General features: G+C 43.6%; 1 protein-coding gene across 1 annotated transcript in view; it reads right to left on the bottom strand.

Moving 5' to 3' along the window:
- The window catches only part of CPS1 (carbamoyl-phosphate synthase 1), a 92,388-nt gene extending 72,646 nt beyond the window's left edge, over positions 1–19,742 (bottom strand). The window contains exons 1-7 of the mRNA XM_002193020.5: positions 19,602–19,742; positions 13,191–13,300; positions 9,169–9,313; positions 8,504–8,593; positions 8,039–8,095; positions 5,615–5,707; positions 282–371 (exon numbers count right to left, since the gene is read on the bottom strand). Coding sequence (XP_002193056.4) covers positions 282–371; positions 5,615–5,707; positions 8,039–8,095; positions 8,504–8,593; positions 9,169–9,313; positions 13,191–13,300; positions 19,602–19,724 — 708 coding nt within the window. The 5' untranslated portion in view covers positions 19,725–19,742. The remainder of the gene's footprint in view (positions 1–281; positions 372–5,614; positions 5,708–8,038; positions 8,096–8,503; positions 8,594–9,168; positions 9,314–13,190; positions 13,301–19,601) is intronic.
- Between the last annotated feature and the right edge of the window lie 312 nt (positions 19,743–20,054).

Here is a 20,054-nt window from a genome sequence, read left to right as displayed (position 1 = left end):
ATTGTTCTTTAGAGAAGTTTTTCCTTATTTTTTAAAAACTCATTTTCTGGGGTTCTTCCCATGGCCGAGAGGCTGTTGTACAGGTCCTCTTCCTCAATACACTGTACCAAGTGCAAAAAACACCTCCCAGTGCATAAAAATCATCCTAAAAATTATGCCTCACTTCAGGATGGCACCTACCTTTAAAATGCATGTGTCCAGGTGGAAGAAAGGCTTGTGAGTACAGGTGAGGCTCTAGCCAAAGCAAAACAAGTGACAAGGAACATCAAGCACTGACCTACCTTTACTAGCAGACGGATAATGTTGTGCTTCAGCCCACAGTCAACAGCTACAACTTTAATTGGATTCCCTCTGCCATAAATCTTGACTTCCTACAAAAAGATAGACCATGCTGTAAATGACAGATCACACCCTGTCCCCAAAACACAGAGATGGGCAGCAGAATAACTTTTCACCAAAGTGCAGCAACTGGTGCTTAACAATCAATGTATGTGGAAATCTCCAGGAATACTGCAGACAAAAGTGCTTCCTTCATCTTTCTGTGAAAGCAGAAATTATAATGCTGCTTTATACACTGTTGATTATAGTGATACCTTAGGTTTTAAGCTTTCCTGTTCTGTTTTGGTGTGCAGCTTTTAGCTTTATGTTAAGTGTTGCTAGGATCTTTTCAGAGGGTGGTGAAGACAAAAGAATCCTATTCTAGCTGGAGAGTCAAGGACAATCTCTTCAAACTTCAGGCCCAAAGCATAAACAATGTGAAAAGAGGAGAGTGAGCAAGCAAGCAAGGAGGATGAAATTTCATCATTTGAAGCTATTAATTGGACAGTTAACTCCTATATGCAAATGGTCTAAAACTTCTAAAAATGTGTGAGATATTGTGTCCAAACCCTCTTTTGCTTCCATCTTGGAGTGTGCCAGGGTGTGACCTTTGAAGGCACTTCAATAAATATCCACCTTATTCCTTTTAACTATGTCTAGCCTCTGTTCCACCTCCTTAAGGCATCAACAGCAGTAATGCAATTCCTAAGCAATCACTCATTTCCATAGCTCATGACAAGCTTTTTTCCTGTGTGTCACCTCATTAGCAGCGAAGCAAAAAGCCAGTTTTCACAGATCATTGCAGCCCAAGAGAAACAGGAGATTCCCAGTGAGAGACTTTCAGCTAAAGTGCAGCCATCCTGCTGATGCCAGTGGAGCTGGAAATCCATCTAAAAAGCTACAGATCCATCACATGAAACACCACGCCAGCCCTCCAGTCCCAGTCAGAGCAAAGCACGGCACAGCTGGGGACAGCCTGAGAGTGACCTTCTGTGCACGATGACACCAGGCCAGGCCTGTCACCAAGCATGACCTATGTTTGTATGGACCTGGCAGTTTTATCTCACAACTCCTCTTCCAGATACAAAATAAATTGCCACCAGTCCCAAATCTGGACCATCATGCTTTGTACACCCAGTTATCTACTGGTCACAGCCAGAAGGGAAGAAAGTGAAGCCAAACCCTTGTATGTTATATGCCCTTGGTACTGTGCCATTGCAGACTCGCTGTCAGACAACTCTAGCACTAATGTAAAGTTATTTATGGACATCATCTTTCTGAAGCTTGCTGAATTATTTTACTTGCTACATGACTGGAGGTAGCAGTTATTGAAGTTATTCATCAATAAGCACATAAGGCTGCCTTCTTCCTCCTAAAAACAAACTCTGTGCTTACCTTCAGTTACACTCAGCTACTGAAAGCTGATATTGACAAATGTATTTTGCCCAAAGTGGCTTTTCTCTTGGGTGTCATAGAAAAAACAAGTTTGTTTGTTTGTTTTTGTTTTTTTTTTTCTCTTTTACACCAAGTAATTAGCTTTTAATCAGCTTCCCTGGCATCTGTATTTCACATCTGGACCTCCTTATGAAAAGAGACTAAAATCCACATCCAATATGGACTGGTGCAGGGTGACAAACTGAATTTTTCAAAAGGAGAAATATGGCCAGCCACAAGGAAAGACATCCCCTCAGCAGATAATTCAAGATGAAGTTTGTTAGCAGAATATTGCAACTCCTCCCCGTATGTTATGCTAACTCAGTTCTTGTTTGAACTTTTGTCTTTGCAGAGACTAAAATGCAGAGGTTTCTAGTGATGCCTCAGGATTCAGCTTTTATATTTTTCAGATCCTGTACTGCTTTAGTGTATAACTCTAAAACTCCATAGCCTGTCAGCTACTGTTCTCCTGTTTTATTCAGACAAAACAATTCCTCTCTAGACCTATAACTCAAGAATACCTTACTTTCTCAGGTCCTGAAATGTATAAATAAAAGTGAGTTGTGGGGGAGCAAACTGGGGGTAAATGACTTCATTACCTGAGGCTGTAATTGGAGGATTAACCCCTGATATGTAAATGGACCAAACTTATATCTGTATGAAAAACTCCGGACCACAAGGCTTCAAGCTGCCACACATGAATCCCCAATGGTCCCTCCCTCCTCCACCCCTGAGGATGTGACTTGGCCTCAGTCAGCAATGTTAACACACAATGGAGATTTTTGTATGGGAACACACCTTGTAGTTCACATTACATAAGCAGATGGCAAAGTATCCTACAATCCTTTTTCAGAATGAGTAGAACCATACTGAACCTGGGTCTTATTAGATCACTTCAGGCTTCTGATAAGCAGCCATGCCTGACAATATGAACGGGATCTTCCCAATTGCTGATACACAAGTGGATTCAGGTTCCAACAGTCCACAGTGGAAATGTATCACTCCACAGGGATTTATGGGTCCTCTACATGCTGTCCTTCAAGCTTCTGGGTAGTGGGTTTAAAAAATCCCAAGAACATTAAGGTGTTCAGTTCTCACAGAAACTAGTTTAGAGTCCTGTGTCAGAGACCCCTAAGGAAAGCTCACTGTCCTTTTCAAAAGGGGCTTTTGAAGATCCCTCAATTTCTCACAATATCCATACATTTAAAAAAATAACAAAATATTATGAAGCAAAGACCTCCTTCTAAGGTTTTCTTTAGCTGTTCTCATAATCAGAAGAAGTTGTGGGGCAACACTACTTCAAGGTACTTTAATCAACTTTACTTTCAAAAAACTCTTCCCACTCAAATTAATTAGCTATGATTTGTTACAACACTTACTTCAGCAGCAAGCCTGATTTTAGATGTTGATGTCTCCACAACCCACTTATCACACTCCATCCTGCAGAGACCTGATCTGTCCCCTCCATCTGGCCAAGATTGTGTCCAGACAGAAACTAGACTGGGAGCTGGATCAGAGAACTGTTAAAACACATTCCTTCTAAAGCCAGAGGATTTCCCTCACCTGTTCACAGCACAGTCCATAAAAAACTGTCCCAGTCTGAAAGGATTATGTGAGAGGGCTGCAAACCAGTGGTTAGGGAGAGTAAAATGTCCTGGTGGTACTAGTGCTGAGAACAAAAACACTGTGTGGACCTGCATGTGTGGAGAGATGTGACCTCCCTGCTTGGACTGGTTACCTATCTCTCATCTGCTCTGCAGCCCTGACAATCATATGTACAAAAAAAAAATCTCAAACAAGAATGCTTGCAGAATACTGGCAGTTTTCCACACTCCCTGCCCTGGACAGGCAATGTTAGCAAGCACAGTCTATATCACTAGCATTTAATCAAGGTGGCAGGGGGTGGGTTGGCTATAATAAGAAAATCAATCACTCCTAGTGTACTATAGATAAGCAGACTCTGGATCATACTGTATGGTGATTTACATGAAAATCACCATTTGGCAACAGATGGATTATCATGTCCAGTAACTACCAACATTAAACAGCTTACCTCATTTACAGCTTTATATGTGATGTTATTTAAGCCTATAAAATAAAGTTATAAACATAACAAGACCACCAAAGCGCTCTTAATCTTATTGCATCTCCCTTTAAGAAGCTCTTTTCAGGATCTTTACAGTAATTCTGTCTTAGTAATTGCAGAGTTTAGCATCAGCAATCTTACCTGTTTCTGAGATACTGACACAAAATGGCTCCACCTGCACCTTGCAATCCTAAATCACAACCCAAGTAAACAATTGCCATCCTTCTGCGTAGCAGCAAGACCCTGACTCAAAACACAGTGGAGGTGTTGGCATGAGCTGGGGAGATCCCCCACGGTGAGATTTGCAAGGGAGCCTTTGTATTGCATGGCATCCCAGGATACCAGTTACTACTGTCAATCCAAGCCTGGATGGAGAGTGCTTCAAACTCCCCCTTGCTTGCTCAGGACTGCTTTTCCCCACACCATGAACACTCTAGCTTGTGTGCAGAACAGTACACAAGCAACTCTTTGCAGAGCTCTTCCAGACCCCCACTGATCTTGAGGGAACTGCAAACACCATCATGAGCATGGAATTTGCAAAAGGGACTCATACACTTGGTTCTCACTTCTTAATGGGTTTGAGCATCCAGGGCACTCCTTATCACCCAGTTCAACCTCCAAAGGAGCCACAATTTAAGACATTGGGACTTGCTTGGTACAAGAATGATTACTATTTTTAGTACAGGCCTGGTTTCCTACATCCCTGTCACAGCATATGTCACAGATGAGACAGCCATGATACACAGAGTATCACCACACAATTTCAGGAGGATTTAAGCATTTGCCCACACACAGTAACACCTCACCTCATCAGAAGGCTTCAGGCACCTGCCCATACAGAGTAACACCATGTCACTTCAGAAGGCTGCAAGGGTCTGCCCTTCTTGTCCTTCAGCCCAGCCTTTTGTACCCCTCATGTTGCTGCAGTGCCCCTGTGTGCCCTCTGTGCCCTTTGGTGGTTGTTCAGTGCCCCTGGGCACTCCATGGCTCATTGCTGTCAGTGCTGCTCACCTGCTTCTCACAGCTGTGCCCACTGGGGATGAGGCTGGGCTGCAGCCCCATCCCAATCCCCACACGCTGAGTGCCACAGCCCGGCCCCATCCCAATCCCCACACGCCGTGTGCCACAGCCCGGCCCCATCCCAATCCCCACAAACTGAGTGCCCACACATTCCCATGATTTCTAGTGTTCTTCTCAGCTTGTAGTTGAACACAGTTTGCATGCCCAGCTAACGAAGTAAAAACTTCACTGCAATCTATTCAGATCTATGGGTACAGCAGCTAATTCCCGTAATATTAGGTGCAGGGGATTCCTAATGTGGTCCGGTTTTGACATCTAGAAATCTCTTCTGGAATCACCCCAACAAAATTAGGCCTGAACACAGATTATCAAATTGTATTGTGATGTTTCCTAAATTTTTTTTAAGGAAAGCAACCATACTTTTTATTAATTTTTTTATTTGTTTGAAAAAATCCACCATATACCAGGTCTAACTGTATCCCAAATATTTCTCTGTCTTTATAACACACAATCCTCTGATCAGAGTGTGGTTCAGACCACATTTAGCTCAACACAAACCATTTTTTATCTCTAACACTGCACCTAAGGAGCCACAAGGATATTGAGAAAACAGTCCATCAAAGGTCTAGAAAAGTGTATGGTTTTTAAAAAAATCTCCAAATTGTTTGTTTAGAAAAACTGGTTGATCCCCAGAGCAAATGAGGAGAAGTTACTATCTCAAATGTACAGCCCTAATACTGTGGAAGAACTTCTCACCTTTGTTGAAACTTCTGCAATCAAGTTTTGCTTATTTGGGTCTACAAACTCCACAGGTTGACCTTCAAACTCAATCTTCCCAAGTACTGTACCCTGTGGAAATGCACCAGAAAAAAAAAACCACAAAGCATGAGCAAAGAAGAAGCTGTGAACACTGGGACGAGGTGTTGACAGGCTCAGCAACCAGAACAGATGTTTAAATATGGATTTTTTTGGCAGCTTATAACCATTTTTAGCATTTTCAGAAGTTTATGAGCCTTCCTCAGTATAAAAAAAATCTGTTTAAACCCCTTCCTTCAGGGGAAAGACATTAGCAGCAGTAATATTTGTTAATAGGCAGTCTGGCAAGCTGTGTTGTGACATGAAATTGAGTTGTCTTCCAAGAAGATCAGAATTCAGATCCCCACATAACTGTCATGTAGATCTGGGAGTAATCCACAAAGCAGTTTGAAGATTCTTTTTTGTTTTGGAAACCCACTGTGTGGTTTTCAGCTGCCTCAGGTAGATAGCTACAAGGCAGCAGAACTGGTGTAAGGCAAAGCTATGCAGGAGGCAGGTCAGCCCAGCTGTTTTTTGAATTAGCTGTTAAAAATAAAAGTCACCTCTAGCAAGCCCTACTCTATGTTGCTGTTACCCCTTGGCAGAAGCTAGGACACTCTTGTTCTGCCAGCAGCATATCCTTCTTCTCACTGAAGTTCTCAGTGGAAAAAACCCCTGCTTTGGCTTTGCCCCACTCCTGAAGTAAGTGGGATTCATCTAGGGTTAACCTCTCTTCTCAGCATGGGAACAGGGTGTGCATTACAGAACTTTTCAAGGATGGAAGGGGAAAGTAAAACAGAGGAATCAATGTTTTGTGGTAAATTTATCACATCCCACTTTCATGATCAAACATAATAAACTCAGCTTGCTCTCTGGATATTACACCAGTATTCACACTGGGATTGCTCCTCGGATTTAGTGATTCTTCTTTGAGATACTTCCCTGGCTTGCCATACCTGAAGCATCCTTGCCATTTCTCCAGGGCAAGCAATAGCCAATATCTTGCACTGCCATGCACACTAATACGGACAAGCTTTAAGGACAGAGTTTTGCCCCTAACAGTGGCTGATATTATATGTCTTCTTTCTTACACCAAAAGCTGCTCCAAGCTGGTTTACATGAAGCAGAAGAAAATAATAATCTTCAACAAGTCCTGTTCTTGGAAATGAGGGTCCTGAGTGGTGCTTGAGAGCCATGGTTCTGAGTGCCACCATGCAGTGAGTTCCATAAATGCTGATGACAAAGCTCCTTGTTCTCAGCTAAATGGTGCCCTGCATTTACTTTCAGTTCAGTTTAACCAGGCATTGCTTATTTCTGCATTTATCATAAGGAGGCCCTGTTCTCATCCCCAGTTTTTATAGAGACAGGGAGTGAAGTACTAAGTAGATTTTTTTAAACCTGAGAAAACTGGGTAAAGAGGTGACATTATGCACTTTAAGAACCATACAGCAATGCCACTCAAGTCATGGTATAATGGGATGCACCACCATACACTGCTAAGTTACAGGACAAACACTGAAAAAAGGAATGGTGATCTATTATGTCTTAAAGCAGAAACTATACTGCCATTTTCTGTTCTATTAAATTGTACTTGTATGCTATCTGTAAGAGCAGGACAATGCCAAATCTTCCTACAAGAATTCATTTCTATAAATATTCCTCCATTCAAGCTGAGCCATTCGTGTTTTGTTCTGTGGAATGAAAGGGGGCATAGGGCTGGGCTGCGGACTGAAAACTGATCACCTAAAGAGCGGCTTCAAATAATCCATTAGAAAATAAGAGCCTCCAAGGCAAATTTACATTCAGACTGGCTTTGATCACCATTTCAGCCAGTGTGAAGTGTACCTTCACATTAACCTTCACTCCATAACATAATCCTAACTCACGACCTTCAATTGTCAGCTCTTGAGAAAATAGAGAAAAGTAATGACTACTGAAAATAATAGCAGGCTTCAGCCAAAGAAAACCAGGTTAGGAGTACATCTTGGATGACTGTAGGCAGTCCTCTGTCGCAGAGGAGCAGGACAATTTCCACTGACCAAAGGTGCCACTGTCTGTGAACGAATATCCACAGTATCTCACAGATTTGTTGCTCTCTTTGACTGTTTCTGAGTTAAGATGTGTTTGATACTATCACCTGTTGTTCTGACACTACTTGAGCCTTTCATTTACATCAGGTTGTGCTGGCTCACTTGTGCAGGACAGGAAACCCAGAGCAGAGCCAGGAAGAAGGGGCTCCTTGGGACCAGAAGCCTTTGGAAGAGCACATGGATCTGAGCAGCATCTGAAGTCAAGGCAGCCCAGCAGTACAGTGGTACTCCAGGTTTGGAAATGGCTCAGCATTAGCAAGGTTAATGCAACTGGATCAAGGGAAGCAGATCATACCTTATCACGAATTAATTTGGACAACATTCTGGTATCAATCCCGTACAGTGCAGGCACCTGAAGAAAACCCAAGGATAAGTTAGAGAACAAGCAGCTAAAAAAAATGGGAAGAAGGCAGCAGCCAGATCACTTTTTGAGGACATGTCACAGAATCATAGAACAGTTTGGTTTGGCAGACACCTTAAAGCTCATCTCATTCCAAACCCCTGCCATGGACAGGGACACCTTCCACTAGACCAGGCTGCTGACAGCCCCATCCAGCCTGGCCTTGTGTTAGGAGCTCAGGCTCTCAGCAGCAGTCTTGCCATGGCTGCCTCACTGCAGCTCTTCACTTCTCCTCTTTATTCCCATTCATAAATAGCTGAGATGTTCAAATCTAGTTTCTGCTCTAAAAAGCACAAAATAAAGAGCTCATCTTTCCACCCAGGTCAGTTCTCACCGTGCTGTTACATCTAGACTGCTCACCTGTTCTTCTTGCAACCACTCTCCCAGGCTCCTAGTAGCCTGCCAGTGGCTGTACTCATTGCTGTAATCTAGCACCAGTAAACCTGAAACCTGTAGAGAGAAGAAACATCATTTTGCACTGTAGGATCACCTTTGTACTTATCCCATACCTTCAATTTGCACTATTCATTCACCATAAACCATATCATGGACAGACTTCAGGCTAGCTCATGACTGTACCTGGGCATTTTGACCAGGAAATCCATAGAAGAATGTGGCTTGGTAACCAATGCTGCAAATCACACTGAGCTGACAAAACACTTCTCGTCAAAAGAAAGAAATGGAAATTTAAAACAAGACAATTTTTTTTTTTTAAATAAGAAAACTTTTCACTTTTAAGTAACCTTTCATTTCAAAAGTCAGCTCCATTTGTCAATGGAGTTAGTGTATAAAACAGTTATTTCACCTCAGAATAGATACTTCCAGAAGGCACATGCCTTAGTACAGAAATCAAGATGGAGTATTTTTTGCTACCATTCCTCCACAGGACAATATCCAGAAGGAGAAAAAGAAAGGTTGAATATCACTGATTCCTTCTAGGAGGGAGCCAGTTAACTCTTACACACTCAGAGCCCATTAGCTGCTGGGCATAACCCTTTGATCAGCACTGCTTCTCCCACTATTACCTTGATCCCATCAGACTCCAGAAATCTCCTGAGGCCCATTTCATCCAAAGCAGCCGTGTCAGGCACTCCACCATTCCCAACCATGGGGTTAGCCAGGGTAAGAATCTGTCCTTTGTAGCTGGGATCTGTCAAAGCTTCAGTGTATCTAGGTGAGGAAACGGTAGAAGAAAAATACATTGGTCTGGAGCCAAAAGGAAAACAAAAGAACCAGTGAAAACAGGCAGGTCTGAATTCCCACATGACAAAATGACAGAAATGGTATTCATGTGAAGATAGTCTCAGAATAAAAGCAAACACATCTGTGAAGATGCCCTGACTTAGCCATTTGTGATTAAATGTTTCACATGGAGAACAAGGAAAGACTTTGGCTTCTCATGTCTCATTTAAGAGAAGCACAGAAGCTATCAACAAACTCAGTGTCCTTTGATTTAACATGAGAAACAAGTACAGGGAGGGCAGGGAGATGTCAGCCCTGCACAGAGTATCACTGCACCCTGTGATAACAGCTTGGCCTGGCCTCTCCCTGGGCAGTGCTGTGCCCTTGCTGTGCCCTGCCCTCCACGTGCTCTAAGAGCTTTCCCCTCTCAGGGGCAGCAGAAGGCCCCAAATGAAAAGCCAGCAGACAGCAGAGCTGTTTGCCCAGGCTTTGCCCCTGCCACACTCTGGAGCTTGTCTCGGGATGCTCAGGGCTGTAACTGCTCTTTTTGTGGGGGACAACACAGACAAGTTCTTGGGATTCCTCATCACTGTTCTGGGTCCTTCTCTGCCACCTGCTCTGTCAACAAACCCTGCCATGGCCCCTTTCCTGTAGTTTCTCCCAGCAGAAGGCTGGCATCTCTCCTAGGCAATCTCCACTTTCCCACCCACAGGGCACCATTCATTTCACCTGACAAGACTCCCAAGTGCTTGGAAGCTGGTTTGTGCATCCCTGAAGAAGGTGGGTTGAAGACAATGCTTTGGGATTCAGCATTCCACCCCTGGTCACAAGGCCCCAGAGCACATCCTGTCATTAGCCCAGGCAGAAGCCTGGCAGTTTGTCAAGCACCTGCCTGAATGCCCTTCTCAGCAAGGACAGATCTAAAGCACACTGGGATGTTCTTCTGCAGCAGAGGACCAGATCTAGGATTTCACAAAGTATTACCTAGTAGGTCCAGCCCCACTTTCAACCACATATAGGGGCACAGGGTAAATGTGGTCTATATGCTCCTATTCTTCAGCTCCAAATTAACAGACAGTCCCCCACTTTCTCCCTTATTCTGGAGTATATTGTTGCAAATATCCCTTAAACAATTACTGTCTTTCAACACAAAAACAGCTGCAATTTAGCAACAGAGGAAGTTATCCCCACAAATATTGAGCCAAATGCATGAAGACACTTCAGGATGAATTTGCCCTATACAAAATATAATAAATTATTGTCATTATTGTTTGAACAATACATAATTGGCAACTCCAGCCATCTACCAGATATCAGCAAGTCACAAGAGACATTTTTACGGAACACCAGACTTACTGCCAGAAGATTAATTGTCAAACATTGGGAAACTCTTCACAGAAGCAGGACTGGCTGCCGGCAGATACAGACAATGAGCACACCAGCCAGCTCTGAGAAATGACAGGTCGAATAAACAATGGCCAGGAAACATTTTCAGGTAAGCTTGTCCTGATGTTCAAATCTACATTTGCAGCAGCAGGTAACCAACTACATAAAGTGCAGTGTGATCCCAAAACTGCAGTGGGTACCAGGCACATGGCACGTGCATGCTGGGCATCGTTCTGAGCTAATGGGTTATGCCTCCAAAAGACTACTTGTTGCTGACAAGGCTGATGTCGTTAACCTTTGCATGTCATTTGTGATCAGCAAACAAGGACAGAGAGCCATTGGGTCTGGGTGGGGTGTGCAGGCAGAGCTCAGACAATGCCCAGGAGGAATGCCATGTGGAGCACAGAGGAGCAGATGGAAACACCAGCTCCAAACGTGCTGCAAGGTCTAATCCTTGCTGTGCCTGCCCAAAGGTCTGCCTGATTTCAGTAAACTCCTGTCAACCTGTTCTCTCACTAGAATATCATGGGAAACACACATTTATTAGAGATAAACACCTTTATGGAGCCTCTTCAAACATGGGACATTTTATGGGTTGTAACTCTTCTTTCTTAATTGGAAATCTCATCCTTTTGTTCCTATGCCAAACATATGGCTGCAATCGTAGGCTTATTTTTTTCAGCAAATACTTCTGAGAAGTTCATTCTCATGCTTTTCTATCAAAAATGCAACATTTCACCCACAAAAGAATGTTCCTGGCCTCCTATTCCAGAGTAATGTGTCAACATTTCAGCAAGCTTCAGCTGCCTCAAGCCTGACAGCTGCATGCACATAGAGTGCTTTGCCTCCCATTTCTATAGCATGAATCAGAATGTGGGAGTCCAGACGAGGACACACACTGCAGAGCAGCCTATTAACCACCCCAGGACAGAGCCCATGCTGACCCCACTCAGCACCCAGAAACACCCACTTCACAGAACGCAGCTCTGAGGCTTATCAGCACCCCTGCACTCACCTCTTGCTCCCTATCGTGACAAACTGCTGTGTGCCCCAGCAGCACCTCCTTTACCCTGGCACAGCTCTTCCTGTGTCAGGGAGAAGGGACAGCTGGGTTCCTCTGGATTCACAGATCTTGATCTCTGAGCAGGAGCAGGAGGTACAGCTACAGGGTTCCTTTCAATGGACAGCAATCCCTGGACTGGTAAGGGAATCTGTCACCTTTATGTTCTGCAAAAATGCTGCAAAATCTTATCTTCTATTTCTCTGAATCAATCAAAGTCATATTCTATATAGGGGGCTCTGAAGATCCTACCTTACATTTTGATTGTTTTCTCCATGCCCATATGCTCCCCAGCACAGAAGAGAGCTCTGTCACAGCATCCTCTCCAAATGATTAGAAAATGAACAAACACAACTTCTACTGCCACAGTAACATGTGGAGAGGAAATTAATCCTTCAGGTCCTCCTTGACTTTTGTGATGTGCCAAGATTTATGGCCCATAATCTATCAATGAGAAGAGAACTCTGGTGCCCTCCATCATTCTGATCTATATTAAACAGTGGCTTGTTGGCAGGTATATTAACACAGCCAGTAATTAGTGCTGTCAAAATGCTTAAATAATTGTCTCTTAATGCAAAACTCTGCAAACTGATTCCCCTCTGCAGCAATTTAACATTCTCACTAATGGTATCATTTTAATACTCTACCTGTGAGTACTGAGATCTCCAAAGGAGAGCATAAATTGGGAGAACACAAAGCAGATGAGCAAAGACAGCAATGAATGACTGCAGAAGAAGCTCAAGCATCTACAACTTCAGAAATCTGAGAGATATTCCCAAGCATATGTCCCTGTCCTTACCAAAAGCCCCATTCCTCTGTTCAAGCACTGGCAGCATCTGCTGCCAACCTAAGTGAGCCATAGGTTTCTACCACTCAAGAAGACAGAAAATCATACTAGGTTAGGCATGAATCTGATCCTGCCCTTTAGCTGGAAAGGCACAGAATGCAAAAGCTTGCTTACCTGTGGTATGAGCCAACAAATTACATAAAAGATGGGTCATAAAAGTGACCAACCTGGGGTTTAAAAATTTTGCACTCAGAAGCCAAGTTCCATTACCAAGAAGGCTGCAGATGCTTCAAACCTCTATATTGATCTGGGCACTGGAGGGAGAACAGACAGCTTCTCTGCTCTGACCCAGCAATTCAGTAGGAAGTGATCAGAACCCTATGTATCTCATTATTATCATTAGCTCAGCCTTTAAAGGGGCTTATCACCACAAATGCTTTGGGCACAAGAGGTCTGCCTGAGACATCTTCATTAATTCTCTCCCTCTCTGTACCTCTGGACCACAATGTAGCCTTATATAGAAAACCACTTGCTTGGATCAGGAACCTACGAGCTTGGAAAAAGCAGCTTTCACACTTCAACAAGCTTCCAGAGAAGTATGGATGCTCATATGTCATTTGCTGTTGCCTTACCCAGAGAGCCCCGTGTTGAACACAACTTCCCCTGCTGTGGAGGATGGATGGCCAAAAGAATAGCCTTTCATCTTCATCCCATCTTCCAGCACCAAGTTCGCTGTCTGCACCTAGGGAAAGGCACATGAAGAGACTCAGACACAGGAGGAAAGGCTTGATGTATACAGCTAACACCTAGGATGCCTGCCTTTCATGCCTAGCACTGTAAGCATTCCTGCCCTTCTCCCACTCCCAGATGCCAAGACATTACCTCTTTCACTAGTCTGATGCCTTTTTTCTTTCTAACACTTAGGAAATATTGTTATCCTAATGAGCTGGCAAACCTCACTGCAAGCAGAGCATGTGCTGCTATTACTGTGGGATCACCCCTTCCTATGCCTTAGCTCATTTTTTCCACGTATGACATCTTGCAATTTCCCAACATCATAACCCTCTAGGGAAAGGATCAATTGCCTCCTCAATGCTTGCTCAAGGCCTGCTGCCGGCTCTGCTGGCTCTCATCCAGCTCTGACCTTTGATAGGTGCTTAACTTCTGGTGCAACCGTACAGCAATGCCACTAAAAATAGGTGTGTGCTTAGTTGAACTGGTGTCAGACAGCAAAGTTCAAAATAGCAGCCTATTCTGCTGTAGGACACTAGACCAGAGGAATGCATGGATCAGATGGATGCTCATGGACTCAGTTACCTCAGGCATAGGCATAAATTGTCCCAGAAGAAGAAGCTATGAAGCAGCCTAGAGGAAACCATACCTCTTCCAGAAAGGGTTCAGCAGAACTGAGTCCCACAGTAACTGAGGGATCCCTCCCAGGCTTCATCACTATTTTACAGCCAAGGCAAGTGGGACAGAGGGAGTTTCACAGAAGTCCTTACAAGATTCATTGTCACAACAGGGTCTTCGTACATATCAGATTAAATGTACCACCCTTTTGGGCCCCACTTGGAAACTAAACCTTTCTTACCCTGTCCAGGCACTGGATGGGAAACCACTAGAGAACTCCACCTTCTAACAAATAAATAATGACTACATGCACAGCAGAAATGACAGACTGATTTGGGAGATTCCCTCAAACAGCAAGATCACTTGTGACATGCAGAGGAAGAGAAAGAGTAAGCAAAGCTGCAAATAAATTTGCCAATGAATTCCTGGCTTAAAAGAATTTGGAATATGAACTTTCAGGACCCTGATAAACCTCCACTTCTGGAAGGCAGAAGCACAGCTGTCTCCTAGGCACAGCCAGAGTGACCACCAGTGCAAAATCCAAGTGGTCTGTGCCACAGGAAACGTGCCAAGCACGTCCACAGGAAGCAGCTCTCACCATGATTTAGCTTCATATTAGTTTCTTTTACAGAACTATTCCTCTTACTGGGATTTTGAAAAGAAAAATCAAGATCAATTTGCTGCAGAAAGGAGCTGGAGAGCTATTTTCCATTAGCTGTAAATCAGATGAACAATCACAGCAAGGAGAAATTTCATTCTCAGTATTGAACATTTTGTAACAATCATGACAAACATTCATTTAGAGCCCCTCTGCAGTTACAAATACCACACAGATCAATTACTAATGTACTGCAAAATGCACTAAAAATCAAACTGCACTGCCAAGTAATTGAATTCTGTGCATCTGGGATGCTTTTAGCCTTGCCATTTTTTCCCCATTAATGTCAAACACCCAGTCATTCTCCAAAGATTTAGCCATAACTTCTGGAACCTTCCCACACCATTGGACAGTTTAGCCAGCAACACCCAAATCTCCTCCCTCCCCAGTTATAAACAGAATTTTTGTGGCTAAATCCCCTAGGTTTAGATCTCCCTGTGCCTCTCACTGCAGAGAACTGCCAGACACTCAAAGCACAGCACAGAGGAGGGTGTGGGTGCCTCCAGCGAGGCTTTGGACAGGACCTCTGCTCTTTGGAAAGCCTGGTGAAAGCCCAACCTACTCTGCCCATATGGAACACTGACTGCTGGATATAGTTTCTGCCAACCTTAGTGTTAAAGGCTGGATGCCTTCCCCAGCAGGGCACAGTTTGGAGTCCACACAAGCAGCAATTCCACTTCAAGTAGGTCCCACCACTGGGCACACCTTGGGGCAGTTGCCTGAATTGTGGTCCTGCCACCAACCCTGGCAGAATCCTTCAGGAAACAAAGTCCACAAAGGTGGAATGACCAGGAAAATTAAGATTCATCCAAGTGCTGAAGGCCAAACCCCGGAGCAATCACTGTGAGCTTCAGAACCTCACCCTCACTATAGTACTTGGCAGGGATCTGCATGGCCTTCCTCCCACCACTGCCCACCTCTCTTCTAAACCAGACAGCACAGAAATCATTTCTGTTGAACAGAAGCCCTTATTATACTAGTAGAGCCCCTACACAGTATTCAAGTAATGCAGAAAAATGCCCCTGAGCAACACATAACCTACCTGCAAGTTCAGCTGTAGCAGGGGATAGATGTTCAAATGTTTCCCTCCCTTCCTTGATTTATTATTCTTAATTAAGTGGTTGGTTCATTGAGCATTCTCAAAGCAATTATTCTTGTTTACATTTCCAGTGGAGGTGTTACCATATCCCTAAGCTGCCAGCCTACCTTGTTTTTTCAGTTTTGTTTTTAAGGTGAAAATGATTTACAGGCTACAGAGAAAGCCTGTTGGCTCAATCAGGGATCAACTGGGAGAAATACTTTCAAAAAAAGAATAAGCAAGGAATACACTACCCCCAAAAGCTTCCATAAGGTCCTTTTGTTTTCACCCTTCTCAAAAGCATCCCCACAGCCTCAGATAAATTTCTGTTGTAATCTCAACTAAATTGTTTCTGCCACACACCCCCAATGTAAGATATGCTATTTGCAAGCTGATTTCTTCTTCCTACACATTAGTAGCTTCACCTTTAGCAGAGGGCCTTGTGCTCTAGAGAGGCTGCAGTACTCTTCAAGGGCTTTGAGGATGAAGATGGCAAACAGAAAGGGTCATGCTGATTGTCACATTGATAGATTTTGTGTATTTTGTCAAAGCAGCTTGACAGTCAACTAGTTCAGGTCCCACTTCACTAAGCACTTCACACATCCAGCAAAGAAAGCACTTAAGAAGTTAAAAGAAAAACAAACTGAAACTCAGTAAGAAAAGTAAGAAAGCAGATGGAATTCCAGTTAGTTCCCTGCTGTAGCAGCCCTCCCCATCTAAAAAGTGGATGATAAAGATTTGCAAAATCTCAAAAGATCTACAGTACCATTCCATACAGCACAACTTCTCTGCCACATTTCTTGGCTCACCTGTGGCTGGCTACAGAACAGCTGACATACCAGAAGCAGAAAAGAGTCCAAAAGCTCCAAGATTCCTCCTAGATAGCTGGTGCCAAGACTGAGCTACATTTGTTTCTGCCAAGACCGAATAGCCAGCAACAAAGGAGTAGTTTAATCTTTGATAGAAAAATCAAACTAATTCTTACTCTTCTTGTACTATGCCATCACAGGCTGGAAATCTATCTGGGCATGGCTGTCATGACTTTCTTTGCCAACCCTGTGTATAAATATCTATCTATCTGTCTATCTATCTATCTATCTATCTATCTATCTATCTATCTATCTATCTGATTTAGCTCTAGCACATTTGTTTCTGGCTAACATTGAGAGAAGAAGACAGGGCAAGAAAAAAGAATGAGTCAAGGTGAGTGTTTTGGGATACACCAAAGAAGATCCACACTTAGGATATTTTTTTGGGGAGAAGCACTGGATTAATTCTTTTATCATCCAAGACAGAGCCAAAGAAAAGCAACACAGGTACCATGGTAGCAAAGTCACAGTTCCTACAGCTTGAACTCTTGTCAAGGCTGTTCACAACAACGCCACAAATATTTTGTCCATCACAAAACTCAAAGGAGACGAGTGAACCAAGCCAGATGAGATACCTGCACAAGTCACTGAGGACCCATGGAAATGAGCATGGAAATTACCTTTTCCCCCCCACAGTAGCAGTTCACTAAGTTCCCCCCATCTGTATGGGAATGGGCCCCATTTTACCTCCTCTTCATGTCCAAAACAAGGAGTGGACTCATTGTCACTCCTTGTGACTCATCTTTAGCTTCCTCACCCACCTCTCTACTCTCCTTGCAGTCACTGTTCCATTTCTTTCCACCTGCTTCAAATACATTTGTGTAAGATTGATTTGGTGCAATACAACACGTTTGAAGAGTCCTTTTGCAGTAATCTGAAGTAATTTCTGAAGCCAGCACTCTACAAAATTTTCCTCATCTCCCTCTCATTTCTGACTACATTTTTAGCTCATTCCTGGTGGTTTTTATAGCTCTCCCAAGCCTCTTCTCAGTGAGCCAGCTGTACTGTTACAAGCCACCTATTTATTGCTCGTAGTACCTTTACATGCCCGTTTAACTACATTGGCCTCAGAGGAGCATTAAACAATAAGAGCTTCAACCAGCAGTCTCTCTGCCTATTCCTGAATTTTAAACAGGCTTGATTAACCTGAAACCAGTGATGCTAAACACCCCTGCTGAGAGTCCTGAGGGGTCTCTGGTCTGCTCTCTGCCCCTCTTTTGCTCATGGATGCCCATCACTTCTTTAGAATGGAAGGATGGGATGTAACAGAGAAATATGGACCTGTGAGATCCCACATCTAGCACTACTCACCTACAATGCTGTTTCCCCACAGAGGGTGAGTTTAAACTGGACAGAATACAGACTTGGGAGAAGCATTTTTAGGCATTTTTCTAAAACTACCACCTCTCCCTCATGCTGTCTAATACTTAACTTATGCACAGGTTAGATGTTTTCATTGTATTTTGTTATGTTTCCTAAAATAGCCCAGCAAGAAAAAACAATTAAAGACAACTAAATGCTCATTTAAGCCTGCAATAATGGAAGAATGAGACCATTACCTAATACTGCCATTAGTCCACACACAGCATCATGGATCATAGATTATCCTGAGTTGAAAAGGATCCACAAGGCTCATCAAGTTCATCCAACTCCTGTCCCTGCACAGGACAACCCCAAGAATCTCTTCATGTTCCTGAGAGTATTGTCCAAATGTTTCTTTAACTCTAGCATGCTTACATTGCATTTCACTCTTTCCTCAAATTTCTCAAAAATACCCATTCCCTCTAAGGCTGGTTGGAACACCAAACCAAACCATAGGTCACTGCTTGGTCACTTGCCTCAAAACTAGACTTAGCTTCCACACTCTGATGCAAAGAAACTGGGAACTCGTGTGCTGAAAGAAGGTGCATAAACAGGAATACTTCTTGCCTTATTCCGAATTCTTCTGCATAGAATCCTAGAATGGTTTGGGTTGGAAGGGACCTTAAAGATCACCGTGTTCCAATCCCTTGCCATGAGCAGAGACACCTTCCACTGGAAGGTTGCTCAGAGCCCTGTCTAACCTGGCCTTGATCACCTTCAGGAGTGTGGCAGCCACAGCTTCTCTGTGCAGCCTGTTTCCAGTGTCTCACCACCTTTGCAATAAAGAATTTATTGCTAATTCTCTGTCAGTTTGAATCCATTCCCCCTTTGTCCAGCCAAGTAACTGGTCTGTTGCAAGGAGATCAGAGACCTCCCAGAAACTGAGTGGCTGTGGGACAGGTAAGAGAAACCCTAGTCCTCAGTGGACAGAAGTGATACTGGTCAGCCCTCTAGACTACCCTGCCAGGTAAGGCAGCAGCTGCAGTCCAAGTCTCTCTATGCTCTTCCCTACCACCCTCTGAAACACCACTCCCCCAGTTACTAATTCTATTGCACTGTTCATTCAACACAGCACCTGTGCAAAAGTGCCTTTTCAATGCAAAGTGCATGCTGACAGAACTCACAGCACTGCAGTGCTACAGAACCCCCACAGAAAGTCCCATTCCACCCATTTACTCCAGCTCCTGTAGCAAAGAGAACTAGAAAGCTGGGGAAATCAACTGAGTAGTCCAGCTCCTGTAAATCAAGAGCTGATACACTGATGCATTCACAAGAGCTGTCTACCTCTCCAATTAACCTCAGAGCCATTGTAGTTTCTAATACATTGAAAATGGATTCTGTATGGATTCAGTAGGATTAATTATATGCCTCAAGTGATGCATGATTATAAATATTCAGCCAATTCATTCGAATATGGACTGAAACATCTGTTCTGTTAGCTATCAGTCCTGTAGGAGGGTGAGGTGTTTCTAAAGAAAATACCATATAATAATTAACTGAAACCCTGAACCTCCACCTTTTGGTGTAATTTACCCTATAACTTCCATTCCAGACTAGACAAAAAGTATGTTTGCTTAGCTAATAAGACCATTTAGCCAAGCAACCCCCTTGCTTAGGGTTCAGACAAATTTCCTTTGGTTCATGTCTCTAGGTAAGCCCTGTTATCTCCAGCAAGTTATCACTGCATGCCAAACTCATCTATTAAACAACAGTAGTTCACTGTTACCTTGATGTTCAACAGTCTGGTACCTGTCCTTGAGAAACTCCAGTGATCAGCAGACACATTGCAAAACTCCAACCTGCCTTTCAAAGTCTTCATCACTTTGCAAGCTGTCAAAATTCTTGTCATCTTGAAAGCTGCCGATGGGTAACTAAAGTTTAAAGAACAAAAGAGAAAACAAAAATCTGCTTGTACGTATTTCTTCAAGATTTGGTGCTGACAATATACTCCTGTAGATCACAGGGGAAGAGCACAGAGGCACAGCAGGAGCACTGAACTGACTGTACAGCACTGCCCTCCACCTCCCATTTATTCTGCCATTAAAAGTCCCAGGTGCAGCCCCACCTCCTCCCACCCCTCCTCAGAGGGGTGCTTGCTCAGGCACCCTTACAACATTCCTCCTCAGGCTGGTCTCTGAGCACTGTCACAGGGGTTTGAACACCATCTGGAAGACAGCAA

The sequence above is a fragment of the Taeniopygia guttata genome, chromosome 7 (genome assembly GCF_048771995.1).
Source record: "Taeniopygia guttata chromosome 7, bTaeGut7.mat, whole genome shotgun sequence".
NCBI lineage: Eukaryota > Metazoa > Chordata > Aves > Passeriformes > Estrildidae > Taeniopygia > Taeniopygia guttata.
This window is presented reverse-complemented; position numbering and strand designations above follow the sequence as displayed.